Below are 22555 nucleotides of genomic sequence, written 5' to 3' on the forward strand. Positions count from 1 at the left end.
TCTTTATTCTGCCTGGGGTCCAGGCTCACTCCTGATGCCACTTATACTTCAAACACTGCAAAAACAAAAACAAAAAACAACTCTCTTCCAATCAGATGTAAAAAACCTTATAAGCAGCTGGAACAAAACTCTCTTCCAAGTAACCCAAGGAATGAAGAAAACATCTTGCTACAAGCACAGAGACTTCCTAGGATATTGTGACAGCAAACTAAATTTTTAGATAACGAATTAATTTTTCACCTTTGAAGACCTGGTGAAGACAAATATAGTCAGGTTTGAATGGCTGTTTCTAGACCTTTGAGATAAAAGACATTATTAGAAGATTCTCAACAGCCTGGTCTGGAGAATGCAATAATCAAGTAATTAATGCCATGTATTAACCAGCAACCTACACCCATTTCTCTTAACTGTTCCATCAATCACCTGACAATTTATTTTAAGAGTAACATAGTTCAGTTTTGTCACCACCAGACCTGCAACAGAAATACCGTCATAAAGCTTACAAAAAATACTTTCAAGAAAAAGGCACAGACTAGCAAGGTCAGGCACAAAGCCCATGATAGAAACCAACAGAGAACTTTTGAAGCTCTGTGATCGCAAAGGCTTGTCTAAGCCTTTAGCTAGCAGATGACTCATTCTCAGTTAACAAATGGATATGAATTAATATCTGAATATGAACAATGATGGATCATCAAGACCAACAAGAATTTACTCATTTTATCATCAATTCATAGCAATTTCAATATTTTAAAGCATATATAAACTGTGTTATAGTAAAGTGATAATATTAGAATCCTCTGTAATGAACACTTTATATTCCAATAATAATAATCATTAATAGGGTATACATTTCTTAGGCATGAGCTTGCCTGGGTTCAGGGATACTGCAAGTATGAAAACCAAACAACGATAGGAGTATACTGTTACTTACCTGGAAGACAGACAAAACCACTCTATCATAAATGCCCTATTTTGGTGTACCTAAGAGAATTCTAGAAACTGGAATCAGTTATTCACCCAACTTTATTCCATTTATCCTATGTTTTGTCCACCTATACATTTGGTTTATTTATCACTAGTCATTCATTGCATAAGACTGGTCTTCTCATCTACATTGTAACCCTAAGCTTTTTTAGGGGGTAGACACCATGTTTCTTTCTGATATAGCTCCCAATATGACATTTTATAAATGGTTCTGAAATTACTATTGTGATACTCTGTGGATTTACTTTTTGCTTGAAAGTTAGAGACAAACGTGACTAAGTGATATTAAGCAAGGGGACCAGAAAGGGAAATGAGGTGGTCAGGAAGACTGTGTGTAACCTGAAGCAGCAAAACAAGAACTTTGGATAATGTCAGAAATTGTCTAGGGGAAAAGAAGAAAGAAAAAGGACTTATTTTACTTTAGAGAGAAATCAGTAACAGGAAAGAAAAGAGATTCAATAGAAATGAGTTAGAAACTGGGGATGTTATTGGTCAAAGTCACAGAAAGGGAGTAGCAGAAAAGGGGGAGTGGAGGGAAGATCAAAGTGGAAGCTATAAAATCAGTCCTCTTCAAAGTAGTTGTCTATATACTTTCTGCCTGTACATCTTTTTTTTTTTTTAAAGATTTATTTATTTATTTGAGGGGGGTGCAGGGGCAGAGGGAGAGGGAGAGGGAGAGAGAGAATCTCAAGCAGACTTCCAGCTCAGCATGACCCGAGGAGGGGTTTGATATCACCCTGAGATCATGACCTGAGCAGAAACCAAGAGTTGGATGTTCAACAGACTGTGCTACCCAGATGCCCCATTTGCCTGTATGTCTTTAATTCTCAGTCCATTTTGGCTTCCATACCCGCCACTCTGCTGAAACTGCTTTATCAATAATTTCCTTGTTTGTAAATTCAAGTGACACTTTCCAATTTCTGTCTTACTTTAACCATCTTACAACATGGAATGCTGTTACCATCTCTTGACATCTGTAGTATCTCATCTCTCTGTCTCTCTCTGTTTTGTTCTTGGCTCTCTCTGGTTATAATGTTTAGGTTCCTCAGGCTCCTTCACTGTCTATTACTCTTAGAAAACATATGAAGTGTGTGTGGTCCACTGGTTCTATCCTCCATCTTCTCCTCACTCTACTCAGAGTGACATAACTTATTCCAATGGCTGAAATCATTAACTATTTTTTTGATGGTTTCTCCAAATCTGTATTTCTAGGTTCCCTCCTCAGCTCTAGATCTGAATATCCATAACTGTTTCTTGGACATATCCATTTATTATTCCAAAGACACCTTGAATTCAACACTACAAACTGAACTCTCTAGTTAGACTATGTTTCTCCCTTTCTGTTATCCCTACTATAGTTCAAGCTAATCTGGTCTCTGTCTCTGATTGAACCTGACTCCAATCCTCTCTATCCTATAGTCAGACTGATCTTTCTAAAATATATATGTGATCATGTCATATCCCATTTACACTCTGATAGCTCCACATTGCTCTAAGATAAAATCTCAACTCTTGAACATAATTTTATAAGCTCTTCCATCTGCTTTGGATACCCTTTATACTCCACTGAACCTATAGCTCCTCAAATGTGTTGTGGTCTCTCACAGTTAGGCATCCACACAGGTTTCTCCCTGTCCCAATCCTCTGTATGACTAACCTCTATTTGTCTTTTAAATGTAGGCTTAAATATCACTTACTTCATGAATTCTTTCACAATCTTCCTTTCTCTTCCTGAGGCTCAGTTAAGTGTTTCCATTACCATACTTTTTGTAGCATGTATCAAACTGCATTCAGATAGTTTGTTTTGTTTTTGTTTTTTTGATCTCTTCAGAGTATAAGCTTCTTTAGGAACTGTATCTTGCTCAGAATCATGTCACCAGTGTATAGCACTTTGAAAAACTGGCATAGTCCTAATCTAATAGATGTATTCACTATGGATTTTCTTCCTAATATGGCCCTCTGTATCGGAATGGTAGTTTCTTTGCCAAAGTTCAGCTGATAAAGGATGCTTGGGTTACTTTTAAGTGTCCATCCAGGAGTCATGAAATGGTTGGAATGTTGACATTTTCATGGTTTTTCATGGTTTATGGGAACAATAAGGAAGAATAATTGAAAATGGGTCCATGTTAGAAAATCTCAAAAGTTAGTTACTCTACTTATAGAAGATGATTAGAGATAGCCTCATATTTCAGTAAAACAGTAGCTGGAGCCAGGGGAGTACAATGAGAGAGAAGGTAACCATTAGTTCTTACCAAAGCAGGAGGCTAAAGGGAAAGAAAATAAGCTACTGCACACTTGCTATGTATTAGCCAAAAGTAAGTTGAATCTGGTTGAGGATGTAAAGTTAACTAGTCATTTCTGGCTGAATGATCACTGAAGTAAGCTGTCTTAGTATGTTTGCTAACCCATTTCTTATCTCTTTGATGTGTGACGCTTGGATTGAGAAATGATTATTCTCTTAGATATTAGATAAAAAAGCAGCACTCTGTAAGGATGTATTTTTTTAAATACAGGAATAGTCATGAGAGGGTTATAAACACACAGGCAGGATTATAAACTTTAGAGGCATTAGATATTTATTAACTCTTCAATTTCTTATAGCAGTCACTGAAAACCTTTGGGATAAGCCTCTTTGGTTGGGATGGAAGTAGGGAAGGAGGCTGAATGAATGGAGACTGAGAGGATTCAGAGCTCTTTCTCAGTATAATTTAAGCTATGCCTCGAATGACTTTTTTTTCTTTTGAAGGGGGAGGTGACTTATTATTCTTCATTCTTAAGGGAGGAAATACTAACTGCATTGTTCCATATGGGTAAAAATCATTAGGCTATTTCATAGTTGGGAAATCTTGATGAAAGGCTTAAATGTAAATGATGAGCATCTGATAATGGAATGAGCACCTAAATATATCGTTATTTAACTGGGAGAGGGGTTTTGTGTGTGTGTGTGTGTGTGTGTGTGTGTGTGTGTGTGTGTGTGGTGTGTATGTGTTTATAATAAAGGGAAGGTGGGCTTTAAAGAAGTGAATTGCCAGTCATTATGATCTCTTTAGATTATTTACTTCATTAATTTATCAAGGGAGTAGAGGCCCTGTGTCCTGTCTTACGCAATACTATCCCCTCACCCACTCTACCCCCTGCTGTACCTTTGGAGTGCCAAGATACTAGAAGTCATGATGTGGTAGGGAGCAGTGACAGAGCATCTGCCCACCTGAGAAAAATGGAAGGGACCCAGTACAGAACAATTACTGGAAGTCTTTGGACAGGAACCTTTAATGCTGAGAAATTTATATGGGGTGAAAGGCATGAAAAAAAGAATCGTGGGCAATCTAATTTTGGAGCTCTAATACAAACTGATGCTGAAGATTCAAAGTTCACAAAGTTATTCCCTTGTCAATATTTAGCCCTTTTTTTTCAGTATCCGGATGAGTCAAACTCAATCCAATTCACTTAACTGAGGGAGAGGGCAAGATAAGAAAAGCTGGTAACTTGGAAACAGCATCTCTCTTTGCATTGCCTCTGTCAAATGTTGAATGCAAGAGCATTTTTCTCTCTCCCCAGGCTCACTCTGGGATGGAGTGGGTAGAAATCCTGTGGCTCCGTATTCAATGGAATGGTTTTGCCAAAGACAGCCATGCCCTTTACAGAGATTTCAGAGAAAATGAAAAAGTAAGCCAAGAGAATAGGATTTCTGCTGGGGAAACAGCTGTGTTATGTGAAATTTAATTTCAAAGGGTTGTTTCCTGCAGAGACAAAGCTAGCTGTAAGGACCAATGTGGGCCCAGCATGTACACACATGCTGCTTTGGCAGAGGCCAAGGTGGTTGACTTATAAATTAGAAGCTGTGTTGGCTCCATTGGGAAATAAAGACAATACAAGATAAACTGACCATGTAAGAGCATGGATAATCTAATATCAATGACAGTCTCCATTTCTCTTGTTTTCTCAGTTAAAATAATGTGTCAATTTTAGGAGGATGCTGCAAATTCTTTGTAATCTTTGGATTTCAGCTAACTCCACACCTTTTTCTGAAAAGGTGACTTATCAACAAAGAGAATTCTGGTCCAAGGTGAAGCATCCCATGCTCTAACATTCCTCACCTAATCTATCACAAAAGGAAGAAAATAAAAGGGTTTGTGTAAGAAATGGTCCTTCCCAATGTAAACATCTGAAAAAAAGCTCCAATAAAGAATAGAACAGGGGAGAATTATAAAAGTGTTCCTTACAAAGCTGCTCTGATAATATGCAAACTATTGATATAGAATATAATAAAATGTACTTGAAGTCCTTCTTTGGACTGGGAGGACTCCTAAGGAAGGGGGGTTTTTAAAGCAAATCGTTCTTTCCATTTTATTATATAGAGCAGTATTATAATATTTGAGATGTTTAAAATAAAAATAAATCAAAATTATTTCTCATTAGTGATACCTCCATTCCAAAGCATTTTAGTACATCTGTGTTACATGGGTGCCATCATACAGGGGATGCTATCTGATTCAGTATTGTAGATGTTATATCAAAGGAAGGACTCTTTCTGAGAGAAAAACACTTGTGAAAAGGCAGCTATAGACATGAACAGACATTTTTCCAAAGAAGACATTCAAATGGCCAACAGACACATGAAAAAGTGCTCAACATCACTCCGCATCAGGGAAATCCAAATCAAAACCTCAATGAGATACCACCTCACACCAGTCAGAATGGCTAAAACTAACAAGTCAGGAAACGACAGATGTTGGCGGGGATGCAGAGAAAGGGGAACCCTCCTACACTGTTGGTGGGAATGCAAGCTGGTGCAGCCACTCTGGAAAACAGTATGGAGGTTCCTCAAACAGTTGAAAATAGAGCTACCATACGACCCAGCAATTGCACTACTGGGTATTTACCCCAAAGATACAAATGTAGTGATCCAAAGGGGTACATGTACCCCGATGTTTATAGCAGCAATGTCCACAATAGCCAAACTATGGAAAGAACCAAAATGTCCGTCGACAGATGAACGGATAAAGAAGAATGTGGTGTATATATACAATAGAATATTATGCAGCCATCAAAAGGAATGAGATCTTGCCATTTGCAACGATGTGGATGGAACTGGAGGGTATTATGCTGAGCGAAATAAGTCAATCAGAGAAAGACATGTATCATATGACCTCACTGATATGAGGAATTCTTAATCCCAGGAAACAAACTGAGGGTTGCTGGAGTGGTGGGGGGTGGGAGGGATGGGGTGGCTGGGTGATAGACATTGGGGAGGGCATGTGCTATGGTGAGCGCTGTGAATTGTGTTAAGACTGTTGAATCACAGATCTGTACTTCTGAAACAAATAATACATTATATGTTAAGAAAAAAAAAAAGAAGAAGATAGCAGGAAGGGAAAAGTGAAGGGGGGGAAATCGGAGGGGGAGACGAACCATGAGAGACGATGGACTCCGAGAAACAAACTGAGGGTTCTAGAGGGGAGGGCAGTGGGGGGATGCGTTAGCTTGGTGATGGGTATTAAAGAGGGCACGTACTGCATGGAGCACTGGGTGTTATATGCAAACAATGGATCATGGAACACTACCTCAAAAACTAATGATCCAAACAATGGATCATGGAACACTACCTCAAAAACTAAGGTATGGTGATTAACATAACTTAATAAAAGAAAAAGAGGAAAAAAAAGAATATTAAATGTGTAAGGGCATGTGTTTGTACACTAAAAACAAAAAGTTCAAAAAGAATGGGAAATTTCTCTTCAAATATCCAAATACCAATAATTAATGTGGTGAGAAGAAGCTGTGATGAGACAAATACTGTCATAAATAACTGCAAGAAGAACCAGGGAATGAATGTTGGTTTGGCCTCCTCAGAAGGAATTTAGAGTTATGTCTCAATAATTTTAAGCAGTTCCAATCCTGTCCCTGTGACCGGTGACAGTACCGCAAATTTATCTTCAGGATATAAATAGACATGTGCATAAATACACACAACATTATTTATAACTGAAAATCAACTGAAATGAGGGTATGTCTGAAAATGGGAAAAAGATGAAGTTATGGTAAACCTATTTAATGGAAAATATACTGTAAGCAATTAAATATGAATGCTTTTATAAACTTTATTAAGGAGAGAAGGAAAAAAATAAAACCATATGACTTATCATATCACAGTCACCAGATACCAGATTGACCAAAAAATATGCTTCTGAAAAAATTTTAATTTAAGAATGCTTATGATACTAAGTAAAGTAAAAAGAAAATGATGCCAAAACTATTTATCATAGTCCAAGTAGATTTAAAAATATTTTCCTAGGAGTGATGTCAGCAAGATGGCAAAATAAAAAGTCTCAGTTCTTGTTCCCCTACATTAACACAATTTAGCCATGATATATTCATCAAAATCCCTTTATGATAATGTTAGAATGCAGTTAAGAGGTTGCAGTACTACAGGACAAAAAAAGTCAAGAAGAACCATATTGAAATGGATAAGAAGAACAATTTCACTTTACCTGTGTCAGCTCCTCTCTGAAACTGCCATAGGTCAGCACTGCAAGAAAATACCCTGGCCCTTGACTACTCCCTCATGGTAAAGTGAAGAGTGGAGAATACCTCTAATGTTCTGGTTTTTTGGAAGGTTGCTGAAGGAATGGTTTCTGTATTGCCTCACTCAGAATTCTGAGTGAATCAGCATAGATTGGATACCTGGAGGTTGCTGAAATTAAAGGAAAGGAGGTTGCTCCAGCCAGCATGGCTTGGTGAGACTGGGAGAAAATTGCACAACCTAAGGCTTCCCTTTCAAGAGGGAGATACAGGGATGGAGTGTGTATCTGGCATTCTTATCAGAGGGCTGCCAAGGGAAATGGTATTTATCTTGTCTGACTTGGGGCATTGATGGGAGCTGGCATACTCTGGATGTCTCTCAGAAGAAGAGAGAGCTGAATGGCTTGCTGCTGTAAAACCAGAGCAATTGCACTTCTAGAAATAAACATGAGAGAGCAAAAATTACAAGCTCTTGAAAAAGAAGAATGCAAGATTGTCTACCTGAGAAACTGCATGCAGAGGCATAGAGAAGTTGCAGCCCTCAAAAAAGTTTCAAAGCTCCCCAGAAAATTAGCCAAGCAGATTGGTAAGGGTCTTCCCTATATGAAAATGGTTTGTAAATACAGAGAGGTAACTTTAGATGTGCAGATCCCAATACAAAGTTATCAGACAACTGAAGAAACAAGTAGATAAGGCCTGATTAGAAAATCAAAATAAACCTCCAGAAACCAACCCTAAATAAGGAGAGGTATATAAATTATCTGATTAAAAAATTCAAATTAACCATCATAAAGATGCTCAATGTGCTCAAGAAAATGATGTGTGCACAAAATGAGAATATTAACAAAGAGATACAAAATATAAAAAGGAACTAAACAGAAATTCTGGAGCTAAATAAGAGAATAACTAAACTAAAAAAAAAAAATCACTAGAAGGGTTCAACAGCAGACTTGAGCAAGAAGAAAGGATAAGCGAACTTGAAGACAGGCAACTTGAAATAATTCAGTCAAAGAAATACAAAGAAAAAAAAAAGAATGAAAAAGAGTGAAGAAAGCCTAAGGGACCTAATGGACACCATCCACTGGACTAAAATACACATTATCAGAATCCCAGAAGGAGAAGAGAGAAAGGGGCAGAAAGCTTACAGAGAGAAATAATGGCCAAAAACTTCCCAAATCAGTAAAGAAATGGACATCTAGATCCAAGAAGCCCTAAAGTCTCAAATCTAGATAAACTCACAGACAACTACAACAAGACACATCATAATCAAATATTCAAAAGTCAAAGATGAAGAAAAGTCTGCAAGTAGCAAAAGAGTGACTTGTAATTTACCTGGAATCCCTTAAGACTCTCAAAGGACTTCTCAGCAAAAACTTTGCAGGTCAGGAGAAAATAGGATGATATATCCGGAATGGTGGGAAACAACCTGCAAACCAACAGTACTATATCCAACAAATTAGTCCTTTAAAAAATGAAGAAGAGATAAAGATTTTCCCACATAAACAAAAACTGAGGGACTTTGCTACTGCTAGACCTGCCTTACTAGAAGTGTAATGAAAACAAAACAAGAATTTGAAATGAAAGGATGTGAAACTGCAACATGAAAGCACATGGAAGTATAAATATCACTGGTAAAGGCAAATATGACAAATAAGAGAATAATAAAATACTGTAGCAGTGGTGTGCAAATCACATATAACTATAGCACAGAAGTTAAAAGAAAAATGTGTCAAGAATAACTATAAACACAAAAATTTGTTAAAAGAATTCTGACATCAATATCATAAATTGTGCATGTTGTGGTAGGCAGTGAAAGCGTATGTGTTTTTGTACGTGATTGAACAATGTTAAGTTGTTGCCAGCTTAAAAGAGACTGTTAGAACTATAAAACATTTTATGTAAGCCTCATGGTAACCACAAAGAAAATATGTACAGAAGATATACAAAAAAAATGAGAAAGCAATAAAAACATGTTTCTACAAAATATCAATAAAATGCACAGGAAGACATTGACAGAGGAAAAAAGTGTCAAAAGGCTACAAAAGAGACAACAATTTACAAAATGCTAATATTAAGTCCTGCACTGTTAATAATTAAATGTAAATGGATTAGACTCTCCAACCAAAATACAGAGGGTCTCAATGGATAATAAAACAACACCTAGCTATATGCTGTCTGTAAGAGGCTCACTTTATATTTAAAGGTGTATTTCTGTTTAGAGCAGAAATAAATGAAATAGAAACCAGAAAAACAATAGCAAAAAAAAAAATCAACAAAACATAGAATTGTTTTTTGTTTTTGTTTTTGTTTTTTTTTAAAGTAGCCTCCATGATCAGTGTGGAGCCCAATGTGGGGCTTTAAGCCATGACCCTGGGATCACGATCTGAGCTGAGATCAATAGCCGGATGCTTTAACCAATTGAACTACCCAGGCACCCCAAGAATTTTTTTTTTTAGATTAATAAAACCGACAGTCCTTTAACTACACTACAAATATAAGAAACAACTATGAACAAATTGGACAGCCTAGAAGAAAGGGATAAATTCCTAGAAAAATACAATCTGCCAAAACTGAATCATATAAATAGAAAATCAAAACAGATCTGTATCTAGTAAGCAGATTAAATCAGTAATCAAAACCCTCCCCAAAGAAGAAAAGTCTAGGACCACATGGCTTACTCATAAATTCTTTTAAAGAGTCTATTTATTTTTTTAAAGATTTTATTTATTTATTTGAGAGAGAGAAAGAAAGACTGCAAGCCAGAGAGCAAGCACGAGCAGGGTGGAGGGGCAGAGGGAGAGGGAGAAGTAGACTCCCCATTGAGCAGCGAGCCCAATGCAGGGCTCGATCCTAGGACCCTGGGATCATGACCTGAGCTGAAGGCAGACACTTAACTGACTGAGCCACCCAGGTACCCTAAAGAAGAGCTTCAAAGAAGAAATAATGCCAGTCCTTCTCAAGTTCTTCCCAAAAATTGAGGAGGGAACACTTTAACTCTCTTTATGAGGCCAGCATTATCCTGATACCAAAACCAGAAAAAGATACACAAGAAAACTACAGGTCAATATCCCTGAAGAATATAGATGTAAAAATCCTCAACAAAATACCAGCAAACCAAATCCAACACTACATCAAAAGGAGCACACACTGTGACCAAGTGAGATCTATTCCTTGGATACAAAGATAATTCAATATACGAAAATCAATTAATGTGATAAATCATATTAACAGAACAAAGGTTATAAGCCACAGGATTATCTCAATAGATGCAGAAAAAGCATTTAATAAACATTCAAGACTTTTTAATGATAATATTCAACAAAGAATAAAAGGAAATTACCTTACTATAATAAAAGTCATATATGAAAAGCTCACAGCTTACACTATATTCAATGGTGAAAAACCGAATGTTTTTCTTCTAAGAAAAGAAATATGACAAGGAAGCTCACTCTCACCTCTTCTATTCAATATAGTACTGAAGTCCTAGCCAGAATGGGTGAGAAAAAGAAATAAAAGGCTTCCAGACTGGAAAGGAAAAAGTAGCACTGTCTGTTCACAGATGTCATGACCTTACACATAGAAAACTTTACAAAGATTCCACACACACACACACACACACCAAAAAAACCCTGTTAGAACTAAGAAACTTATTTAGCAACACTGCAGGATAAAAAATTGACATGTAAAAATCAGTTGTATTTCTATATACTAATAATGAATAATCTTGAAAGGAAATTAAGAAGACACTTCCACTTATAATAGCATCAAAAATAATAAAATACTTAAGAATAAATTTAATGAAGGAGGGGAAAAACTTATACACTGAAAAAAGAAAACATTGCTAAAAGAAATTAAAGACACAAATAAATGGAAAGGCATCTCATGTTCATGGATTTGAAGACAATACTGTTAAAATGTTTATACCCCCCAAAGTCATCTACAGATTCAATATAATACCTATCAAAATCCCAATGGCATTTTTTACAGAAATAGAAAACTCACCCTGAGATTCATATGGAACAAGAAAGGATCCTGAATACTCAAAACAATCTTGAGAAAGAACAAATTTAGAGACCTCACACTTCCTGATTTCAAAATACATTACAAAGCTACAGTAATTAAAACATTATAATATTGGCATAAGGACAGACATACTATGCATATACAGTAAACTGATTTCTACAGAGTGCCAACAGTACACAAGGGGGAAAAGATAATTCCTTCAATAAACAGTACTAGGAAAATGGGTATCCACATGCGAAAGAATGAAATTTCATCCTTACACTCTACACAAAAGTTAACTCAAAATAGATTAAAGGCTCAAATGTAGACTTGACACTATAAAACTAGAAGAAAACATAGGGGAAAAGCTTGTTGGCACTGACACTGGCTATGATTTGTTGGATGTGATACTAAAAGCACAGGCAACAGAAGCAAAAATAGACAAGTGAGACTACACAAAAGTAAAAGCCTTCTGTACAGCAAAGGAAACAAGGGAATGCAAAGGCTACCTACAGAATGGGAGAAAATATCTGAAAACCATATATATGATAAGGGATTAATATCCAAAATACATAAGGAATTCCTATAACTCAACAGCAAAAAAACAAAAGAAAAATAAGGGTAAAGGACTTGAATAGACATTTCTACAAAGACAACACTCATATAGCCAACTGGTATTGAAAAGATGCTTGACATCACTAATCATCAGGAAAATGTAAATCAAAACTACAATGAGATATCACCTCACACCTGTTAGGATGGCCATTATTAAAAACAAAACAAAACAAAAAACAAAACAAAACAAAACAACAGAGAATAAGAAGTGCTGACATGCATGTGGAGAAATTGGAACTCCTGGACACTGTTGGTGGGAACTGAAAATAATTCAGCCACTATGGAAAACAGTATAGACATTCTTCACAAAATAAACAGAACTACCATATGATCCAGTGATCCCACTTTTGTGTTATCAATGGGAATTGAATCAGGATATCAAAAAGAGATATGCACTCCATGTTTACTTCAGCATTATTTACAATGACCAAGAGGTGGAAACAACATCAATATCTATGGATGAATGAATGAAAAAAGAAAATGAAGTAAAAAATAGAATATTATTTAGCCATAAAAAAGAAGGAAATTCTGTCATAGGCTACAACACGGATGAACCTTCATCACATTATGTTAAATGAAATCAGCCAGTCACTGAAGGACAAATACTACTTGTTTCCACTTACATGAAATAGCCAAACTCATAGAAACAGAAGGTAGAATGGTGGTTGCCAGGGGTTGGGGAGAGGGGGGAGTGAGAGAATTGCTGTTCACTTGGAATTGTTCGTCATGCAAGATGGAAAATTCTAGAGATCTACTGTACAACACTGTGCTGATAGTTAATACTATCTACTGTGTACTTAGAAATTAATTGAGGGTTATATGTTTTTGACCACAGTTAAAAAATTAAGACTTTTCCTATCAGTCATCATTGAGGACAATGTTGTTACTGCCTTGCTGCCTATTTGCCTGAATTCCAAGCTGCCCCTCACAGTTAGAGCTGGAATCCTATTTGGCCCTGGGAAGCAGTGGACCTCATTCCAGTCAACACACAAATTTCCCATGTTCACACACACAGAGCTAGGGAGGTGGAAGCTCCAGGATTACCCTTCAAAGGCCAGAACATACAAACTTGACCCCAAACAGGTTCCCAGATTCTGGGATTAGAAGAAAGGATCTGGGCAGGAAATGGTCTGGTTAAAAACTTACTCAGATAATTTGGATTAAGTACCAATGCTTCAGGACTTGAATGAAATGTGTTTCTAGATTTAGGTAAGATCTAAATGAAGGCAAATAATTAAATGAAGATATACCATTACATAGCATTAGTGAAGGAGATAAATGAAGGCTCTAACTAATCTATAGTATAAATAACCATTGAAACAAGTGCTGCCACAGGTCTGTACCTACATAGACCATTTGCAGTCTGACTTATCAACCTCTATTCAAAATTTCTAACTGAACACAAATGGAACACAGCTCAATATTTATATTTATATTTAATATATACTATAACACATATATCAAAATATTTTATGTATAAAATACTTTATATAATATACAATTACATATATATAATTTCTAAAATAATTTTTTAACCAGAAACAAAAAAAACCTAAAAAAGAATTTAGACATCAATTAAATAATCTTTTGGGTGTTTGATGTAGTCTCTTTGTACAAAGTAAATATTTTCTGGATACCTTGTCAAATCATTTCAAAAAGTTTTGTGAGCTTCATTTTTTAATTTATGTTTACCTTTTGCAAGTAAAGGACTGTTCCCTTTAGTACAGCATAAAAAGTTTTCCATCCTCGCTTTCCTCTTGGAGCTAGAAAGGGGAAAAAAAATGGAAAATTTTATTTGACAGAAAATAGCATTTTAGAAATAATCAAAATGATCAACATGGTGATCATGTTTCAATGTTCCTGGTTTATTAACTTCCAAAATTAGTAATGAGAACTAAAATTTCCTTGAGACTTATAAAACTGAAGCACAGAAAGTAATCCGCTCATGGTCATACAACTAGGAGGAGAAGCAGGAATCTGAACCCAGGCAGCATGGCTCTAGAGACATGACTTAAGGACTGGGAAAGCAAAGAGGCATTCTGGAAGTATACATTAATCTAAGAGAAAGCTTAAAAGGCTCATGTACCAGATTACTTATAGCTCTGTCAAAGTTTCTAGAAATCATTAAAATCTCAGAATATAAAAGAACTCCTCTTGGCATTTCCCCCACACACCCACCAGCTGGATTATAACTTTAGTTATTATTATTCCTATGGCAATCTGTGATACCTCAGTTGCAGATCCTGCCACACTGTAACAATATTTTTGTTGAGGTGTCTCTTTCAGGAGATTACGAATGACCTGAGAGCAGGTACCCTTCATTTTTATAATTCACAGTACCTGGCACCATGTAAGGCAGACATTAGGTACCGTCATAAAAATTCTCCAAATTAAGTTTCTTTCAGAAGTCTTTACATTCTTTTTGTTTGTATTTTCTTGGAGTAAAAGGTGGAATTTCTCTATTGACTTATGTATACTTTTACAGACTGTCCTAAAACAAAAGCACAGATTAGCAAAGACAGTTTACTATTTAATCTTAATTAAAATATGTAACTGGAAAATGTTATGGTATATCTGAATGCCATTTTTCTAAACATGTCTATCCAAATAGGTAGGGAGGACCACTTATTCCTTTATCAACTATTTGGCTGCCTTTATGCTGTCTTAACTTGGATACCTGATTAAATTAGGAAATATATTATTCTTAAGCAAATCCTTTAAATTTTCTTTGACCGAAGACTCAAGAATCCTTAGGGTTGGTAACTGTGTGAATATCCCCCTGCAGAACACAGATGCCCCTGCCAACACCATACTGATATATCCACCTGGCAAAAAAGGACTCAAAACATCCGCTCTGCAGGTTTCCAGGGGAAATTACAAAAAAAAAAAAAAAAAAAAAAAAAATCAATCCATCTGTTTTCACTTCACTATGCAAGGTTTAAAAGTATGTACTCAAAAATAAATGATCAACAACAGTACACAATTATCTCCTTTATAAAGAGAACCACAGATCATTATATATATAAATATATATATGATAAATATTGACTGCATTGTTCAATAGGTGTCTAATTCTGATACAGTTGATGTGAGAATAGTGCACACAGAAGTGACCACAGGCTGCAGGAGCCATGGCACAACAGGACCAAAGACAGCATGGTGTGCTGAAGGCACCTGACTAGAAAACAGACCAGCTGGTTTCTAGTCCTGTCTTTAAACCACCTCACCCAAAACCCCTGAGTAACTCCTGACCACTGACCAAATGCACCAATTTTTCAAAACTTCAGATGCTTCATTTAAAAACATGGATAATTTACCTAAGTTAAGGCAAACCACTAGCTAATGGTGGAAAGTAATTTAGAGAAAACCCTTTTCTTTTTTGTTTCTCTCTCTCTCTCTCGCTCTCTCTTTTTTTTTTTTTTTTTGCTTTCTTCCATCACCTTTAATCCCCATCACCTATTTCACCCAACCCCACTCAAATCATCTCTGGTAACCATCAGTTAGTTCTCTATATTTAAGAGTCTGTTTCTTGGTTTGTCTTTTTTCCTTTGTTATTTGTTTGTTTCTTAAATTCCACATATGAGTGAAATCATATGGTATTTATCTTTTTCTGGCTGACTTATTTTGCTTAGCATCACACTCTCTGATCCATCCATGTTGTTGCAAATGACAAGGTTTCAGTCTTTTTTCTTTGGCTGAGTAATATTTGTTTGTGTGTGTGTCTGTAACACACCATTTCTTTACCCCTTCATCTACTGAAGGACAGTTGGGCTGCTTCCATAATTTGGAAATTATAAATAATGCTGCAATAAACATGGGGATGCATGTGTGCCTCTTAGTGTTTTTGTATTTTTTGGGTAAATACCCAGTAGTGTGATTACTGGGTATTTTGGGTAGTTCTATTTTTAATTTTTTAAGAAATCTCCATACTGTTTCCACAGTAGCTGCACTAGTTTGCATTCTCACCAAAAGTGCATCAGGGTACCTTTTTCTCCACATACTTGCCAATACTTGTTCTTTCTTGAGTTTTTGACTTTAGCCATTCTGACAAGTGTGAGGTAATATCTCACAGTGGTTTTGATTTGCACTTCCCTGATGATGACTGATGTTGAGCATCTTTTCATGTGTCTATTGGCCATCTGGATGTCTTCTTGGGAGAAATGTCTGTTCATGTCTTCTGCCCATTTTTTAATTGGGTTGTTTATTGGGTGTTGAATAAGTTCCTTGTATATTTTGGATACTAACCCTTTATCAGATATGTCATTTGCAAATTTCTTCTCCCATTCCACAGGTTGCCTTTTAGTTTTGTTGACAGTTTCCTTCTCTGTGCAGACACTTTTAATTTAGTAGTCAAAACTGTTCATTTTTGTTATTTCCCCTGCCTCAGGAGAAATATCTAGGAAAATATTGATTGCTACACCTGATGTCAAAGAAGTTACTGCCTGTGCTCTCTTCTAGGATTTTTATGGTTTCAGGTCTCACATTTTAGGTCTTTAAGCCATTTTGGCTTTACTTTTGTGTATGGTGAAAAAAAATGGTCCAGTTTCATTCTTTTGCATGCTGCTGTCCAGTTTTCCTAACACCATTTGTTGAACAGACTTTTCCCCATCGCACATGCTTTCCTCCTTTTTCAAAGATTAATTGATCATGTAGTTGTGTGTTTATTTCTGTGTATCCTATTGTTCCATTAATCTATGTGTCTATTTTTGTGTCAGTACCATACTGTTCTCATTACTAGAATTCTGCAACATAACTTGAAGTCTGGAATTCTGATGCCTCCACCTTTTCTTTTTTAAAATTGCTTTGGCTATTCAGGGTCTCTTGTGGTTCCATACAAATTTTAGGATTGTTTGATCCAGTTCTGTGAAAACTGCTGTTGGTATTTTGATAGGGATTTGCATTAAATCTGTAGATTGCTTTGGGTAGTATAAGACATTTTAATAATATTTGTTCTTCCAATCCATGAGCATGGAAGGTCTTTCCATTTCTTTGTGTGGTCTTGGATTTCTTTTACATCTTTAGTTACGTTTATTCCTAGGTATTTTATTATTTTTGGTGCAACTGTAAATGGGATTGTTTTCTTAATTTCTTTCTGCTGGTTCATCAATAGTGTATAGAAATGAAACAGATTTCTGTACATTGATTTTGTATCCTGCAACTTTACTGAATTTATTTATCAGTTCTAATAGCTTTTGGGTGGAGTCTTTAGGGTTTTCTATGTAGTCTTATGTCATCTGCAAATACTGAAAGTTTTACTTCTTCCTTAATGTTTTAGATGCCTTTTATTTCTTTTTGTTGTTTGACTGCTGTGGCTAGGACTTCCAGCCTTTGTTGACTAAAAGTGGTGAAAGTGGACATCCTTGTCTTATTCCTCACATAGGGGAAATGCTCTCAGTTTTTTCCCATTGACTATGATGTGGGATTTTCATGTAAGGTCTTTATATGTTGAGGTATGTTCCCTCTAAACCTATCTTGTTGAGGGCCTTTTTAAAAATCATGAATGGATGTTATACTTTGTCAAATGTTTTTTATGTATCTATTGAAATGATCATATGGATTTTATCTTTTCTTTAATTGATATATCAAACTGATTGACTTGCAAATATTGAACCATCCTTCCATCCTGGGAATAAATCCCACTTGATCTTGTTGATTTTTTTTAATGTATTGTTGGATTTGGCTTGCTAGTATTTTGTTGAGGATTTCTGCATCTATGTTCATCAGAGATACTGGCCTGTAATTTTGTTTTTTGTGGTGTCTTCATTTGGTTTTATCAGGCTAATGCTGGTCTCATAGAATGAATTTGAAGCTTTCCTTCTTCAACTATTTTTTTGGAATAGATTGAGAAAAATAGGTGTTAACTCTTCCTTATATATCATCATGGTAAGTACTCTTTAATCCCCTTGCCCTGTTTGTTTCCCCCATTGAACCACCCCACCCCCACTCTAGTAAGCATCAGTTTGTTCTCTATAGTTAAGAATTTGTTCCTTGCTTTGTCTCTCTCTCTCTTTTCCTTTAATAATTTTATTTCTTAAATGGCACATATGAGTGAAATCAAGTGGTATTAGTCTTTCTCTGACTGGTTTATTTTGCTTAGCATTATACACTCTACCTCCACCCATGTTGTTGCACATGACAAGATTTAATTCTTTTTATGGCTAATACTCCATTGCATATATGTAGCACATCTTCTCTATCAATTAATCTGTTGATGAACAACACTTGGGCTGCTTCAATAGTTGGCTATTGTAAATAATGCTGGAATCAACATAGAGGTGCATGTATCTCTTTGAATTAGCGTTGTTACATGTTTTGGGTAAATACCCAGTACTGTGATTATTAGATATAGGGTAGTTCTATTTTTAATTTTTTGAGGATGCATCATACTATTTTTCACAATGAGTGCACCCGTCTGCATTCTGGCTGACAGTGCAGGAAGGTTCCTTTTTCTCCACATCCTTGCCAACACCTATTGTTTCTTGTGTTGATTTTAGCCATTGTGACAGGTGTGAGGTGATATCACATTGTAGTTTTGCACCCCATGTCTTATCCATTAGAGTGTTTAGTACATTTATATTGAAAATGATTATTGATAGTTGTGTATGCATTGCCATTTTGTTACTTATTTTGTGGTTATTCTTGTAATTTTTCTCCTTTCTTCTCTTGATCTCTTTCATGGTTTGCTGGCTTTCTTTAGTGATATACTTGGATCTCTTGTTATTCTTTGCTTATCTGGTTTTTGATTTGTGGCTACCATTGGTTTATATGTAACATCTTCTACATACAGCAGTCCATGCTATGTTGATGGTTGCTTAAGCTGGAACCCATTCTTTTCTCCTCTCACCCTCATGTTTTAGGTATACAGTATCATATTTCACATTCTTTTATTTTGTGAATCCCTTGGCTGGTTTTTACTAGATATACTTATTTTTACTGCTTTTGTGTTTCCTACTTTTCATACTCTCACTATGGTCTTTCATTTCCTTGCAACTCAAAGGGTCCCTTTTAATATTTCTTATAGGGTTGGTTTAGTTGTCATGAACTCCTTTATTTTTTTGTTTTTCTAAGAAACTTTATCTGTCATTCTGTTTTTAATTTAAATTCAATTAACATATAATGTATTATTAGTTTCAGATGTAGAGTTCAGTGATTCATCAGTCTTATATAATACCCAGTGCTCATTACATCATGTGCCCCCCTGAATGTCCATCCCCCAGTTACCCCATCCCCCACCCTCTCCCCTCCAGCAACCCTCAGTTCGTTTCCTATAGTTAAGAGTGTCTTATGGTTTGTCTCCTTCTCTGATTTCATCTTGTTTTATTTTTCCCTCCTTTCCACTATGATCCTATTTCGTTTTTTAAATTCCACATGAGTGAGATCATATGATAATTCTTTCTCTGATTAACTTCTTTCACTTAGCATAATACCCTTTAGTTCCATCCACATCATTGCAAATGGCAAGATTTCATTTTTTGATGGCTGAGTAGTATTCCATTGTGTATATCTACACCACATCTTCTTTATCCATTCATCTTTTATTCTGTTCTGAATGATAGGCTTGCTGGATAGAGTATTCTTGGCTGAAGATTTTTCCCTTTCAGCACTTAGAATATATCACACCACTGTCTCCTGGACTGTAAAGTTTCTGCTGAAAAACCCACTGACTGCCTTATGCGGTTTCCCTTATAAGTAATGTCTTCTTTTCTCTTGGTGCTTTAAAATTTTTTCTCTTTATCCTTACTTTGACATTTTAATTACTATGTGTCTTGGTGTGGACCTCCTTGCATTGATTTTGTTGGGTAATTTCTGTACCTCCTGGATATGGATCTCTTCTTCAGATTAGGGGAGTTCTCAGCCATTATTTTTTCAAATAAATTTTCTGCCCCCTTCTCTTTTTCTTCTTCTTCAGGGATCCCTAAAATGTGAATGTTATTATGCTTATGTAATTGCTGAGTTCCTTAAATCTATTCTCATTTTGCGTAATTTTTTCCCTCTCTTTTGTTCAGCTTCGTTACTTTCCATTTCTCTATCTTCCAGGTTATTAATTTGTTCCTCTGAGTCCTCTAGCCTGCTCTTTATTCTATCAAGTGTACTTTTAATTTTATTTATTGTCTTGTTCATCTCTGCTTTTTTTAATCTCTTTGTTCAGGGTCTCACTGATGTCCTTTTCTCTTTTCTCAAGTCCAGTGAGTATCTTTTTGATCATTACTTTAAATTCTCTATCAGGCATATCATTTATCTCCATTTTGCTTAGGTCTCTTGCTGTGGTTTTGTTCTGTGTTTTTATTTGGGACACACTCCTCTGTCTCTTCATTTCTGTCCAACTGTATCTGTTTCCGTGTGTTAGGAAAGTCAGCTTCATCTCCTGTTCTTTAAGGTAATGGGCTTATGAAGAAGAGGTCTTATAGTGCCTTACAGTGCAGTGACCCTCCTCTACAGGACTTGACACTTCAAGGAGTGTTTCCTATGTGTGCTGTGCCCTACTGTTGTGCCCTGGCCACTTTATCCTTTAGTGCAGTTGTGTGCAGAGACTCTCTTTGCCTGTTGTGGGCAGTGTTTGGTCCCTATCCAAGTGGTGCACATTTTAAGAAGGTGTGCATTGGTCTGCTTGCAAAATGAGACCTGCCACTACCACCAGAACTGAGGCTCCAGGTCAGGAGATCTGGTGTTTGCTTGGTTTGCACCCTTCTTCTGGGGAAGGGGACCTGTAGCATCAGGACTGAGGCAAGCATGATTGGCAAGGGCAGATCCACCATAATGTGGGGGGATGGGGCTTGGTGTAAGCAAGTTAGGTAGCAAGTGTCAGTGCCATGCAGGTGGCTGTGTGATTATGCTGATGAACGGGGGAATGAAATGGCACCTGCCAGCTCCTTTAATCCTGGAGAGGTCTCCCTGTGATTCCTGCCTCTTCAAATCATGCTCTGAGATGAGTAAGTAACACTCCCTCCAGTATACCCCAGGTGTTTTTCAAACTGCTGCTTCTACTTTGTAGCTCTGCTGGCTGTTTGTCATACTGTTTCTTTAAGGATGGGGACTCACCTTCCTAATGTCCTCTGGGCTCTCCCATAGCTGAGCCTGCTTTTTTTTAAAGTTCCAAGCTTTAAGTCCCACAAGTTGTAAGAACTCATGAGGTAAACCCCACTTACTTTCCTTATTTAAAAAAAGATTTTATTTATTTATTTGACAGAGAAAGAGAGTGAGCACACACAAGCAGGGGGAGTGGCAGGCAGAGGGGAGGGAGAAGCAGGCTCCCTGCACAGCAGGGAGCCCAATGCGGTGCTCAATCCCAGGACCCCCAGCCCCTCTTACTTTCAAAGCCAAATATTAGTCTTCCCTGAGTGGGTTCCCCAGTGTGATACTCTGTTTCTCCCCCTTTACCACACCCTTGGCTTCACTCCTGACAGTGGACAGCCACAGTCCTCTTCACTCCCAAACCACATCTCCACCCTTCCTATCTTCTTCGATGTGACTTCTTTTCTACATTTAGTTGAGGACTTTGTTCTGTCAGTCTTGGGGGTGTTTTCTGGGTTATTTATGCTGATTTGAGTGTTATCTAGTTGTATCTGTGGGAGAAAGTGAGCTTTGGGTCCTCCTACTCCGTCATCTTCAAGAAAACCCTTTTGTTTTTATAGGAGGATTGTAGTCCTGGATTTTAAAGCCTTTCCCCAAAACTCTAAAACTAGCTGAGGCATCTTGAGATTGCTTCAGTTCAAAGACCTACAAATCTATTTTACTACTTTTCAAGTAGAAATCTCCAATCCATGAATCCACATACATGTTCACAAAAAATTTTAGTAGCTCTTTATCATTACCACACCAAGCCTACTAGAAACAGATCACAAAGAGCTTTCCAAATGAAACGTGATCTTAAGTTACTGTGGATGACTAATGCTTAAGTCAATGAACATTAACTCTGTATTGCATTCTCTACTTTCCCATCTCCCACAGGAGGTTAAAACATAAAATCTTGTTTTTGATCAATTATAATTAAGTTGTTTAAGCCTTAAATAAACAACCAATATTCCTAACATAACTTAGCTCAACAGTATATAGCTAGTGTGTTACAAAAGCATTACTTTAAATGATTTTATATGTATTAATTCATTTAACTCATACCACAATGCTAAAAATAAGGTACTATTGTTACCTCCATTTATATATGGGACTGTGGGTACAAATGAGTGGAACTCAGGGAAGAAAGAGACCACTGTGCACTAGAGCAGGCTGGGGAGGCTCTCTAAAGGCAAGCTCAACAGTCCTGATCCTAAAGCCACACACAAAGTGCTGCTATGGCTCTTGTATCTGGTGAGGCTTGCCATGTGAAGCACATGGGTTAGATGTCAATGAATGAAGAGCATTGCTCCTCATAATGACTGCAGAATGAGTTAAAACTGATTTCATAACTCCAAGATTATTAAAATATATAAGACCA

General features: G+C 36.6%; 1 protein-coding gene across 8 annotated transcripts in view; it reads right to left on the reverse strand.

Moving 5' to 3' along the window:
• PSD3 (pleckstrin and Sec7 domain containing 3) overlaps nucleotides 1-22555 on the reverse strand; it is a 706647-nt gene that overhangs the window by 81620 nt on the left and 602472 nt on the right. For all 8 annotated transcript variants that reach the window (XM_027597421.2, XM_027597423.2, XM_027597424.2 and 5 more), the window contains one exon: nucleotides 13816-13886. In XM_027597421.2, coding sequence (XP_027453222.1) covers nucleotides 13816-13886 — 71 coding nt within the window. The remainder of the gene's footprint in view (nucleotides 1-13815; nucleotides 13887-22555) is intronic.

Source organism: Zalophus californianus, chromosome 2 (genome assembly GCF_009762305.2).
Source record: "Zalophus californianus isolate mZalCal1 chromosome 2, mZalCal1.pri.v2, whole genome shotgun sequence".
Lineage (NCBI taxonomy): Eukaryota > Metazoa > Chordata > Mammalia > Carnivora > Otariidae > Zalophus > Zalophus californianus.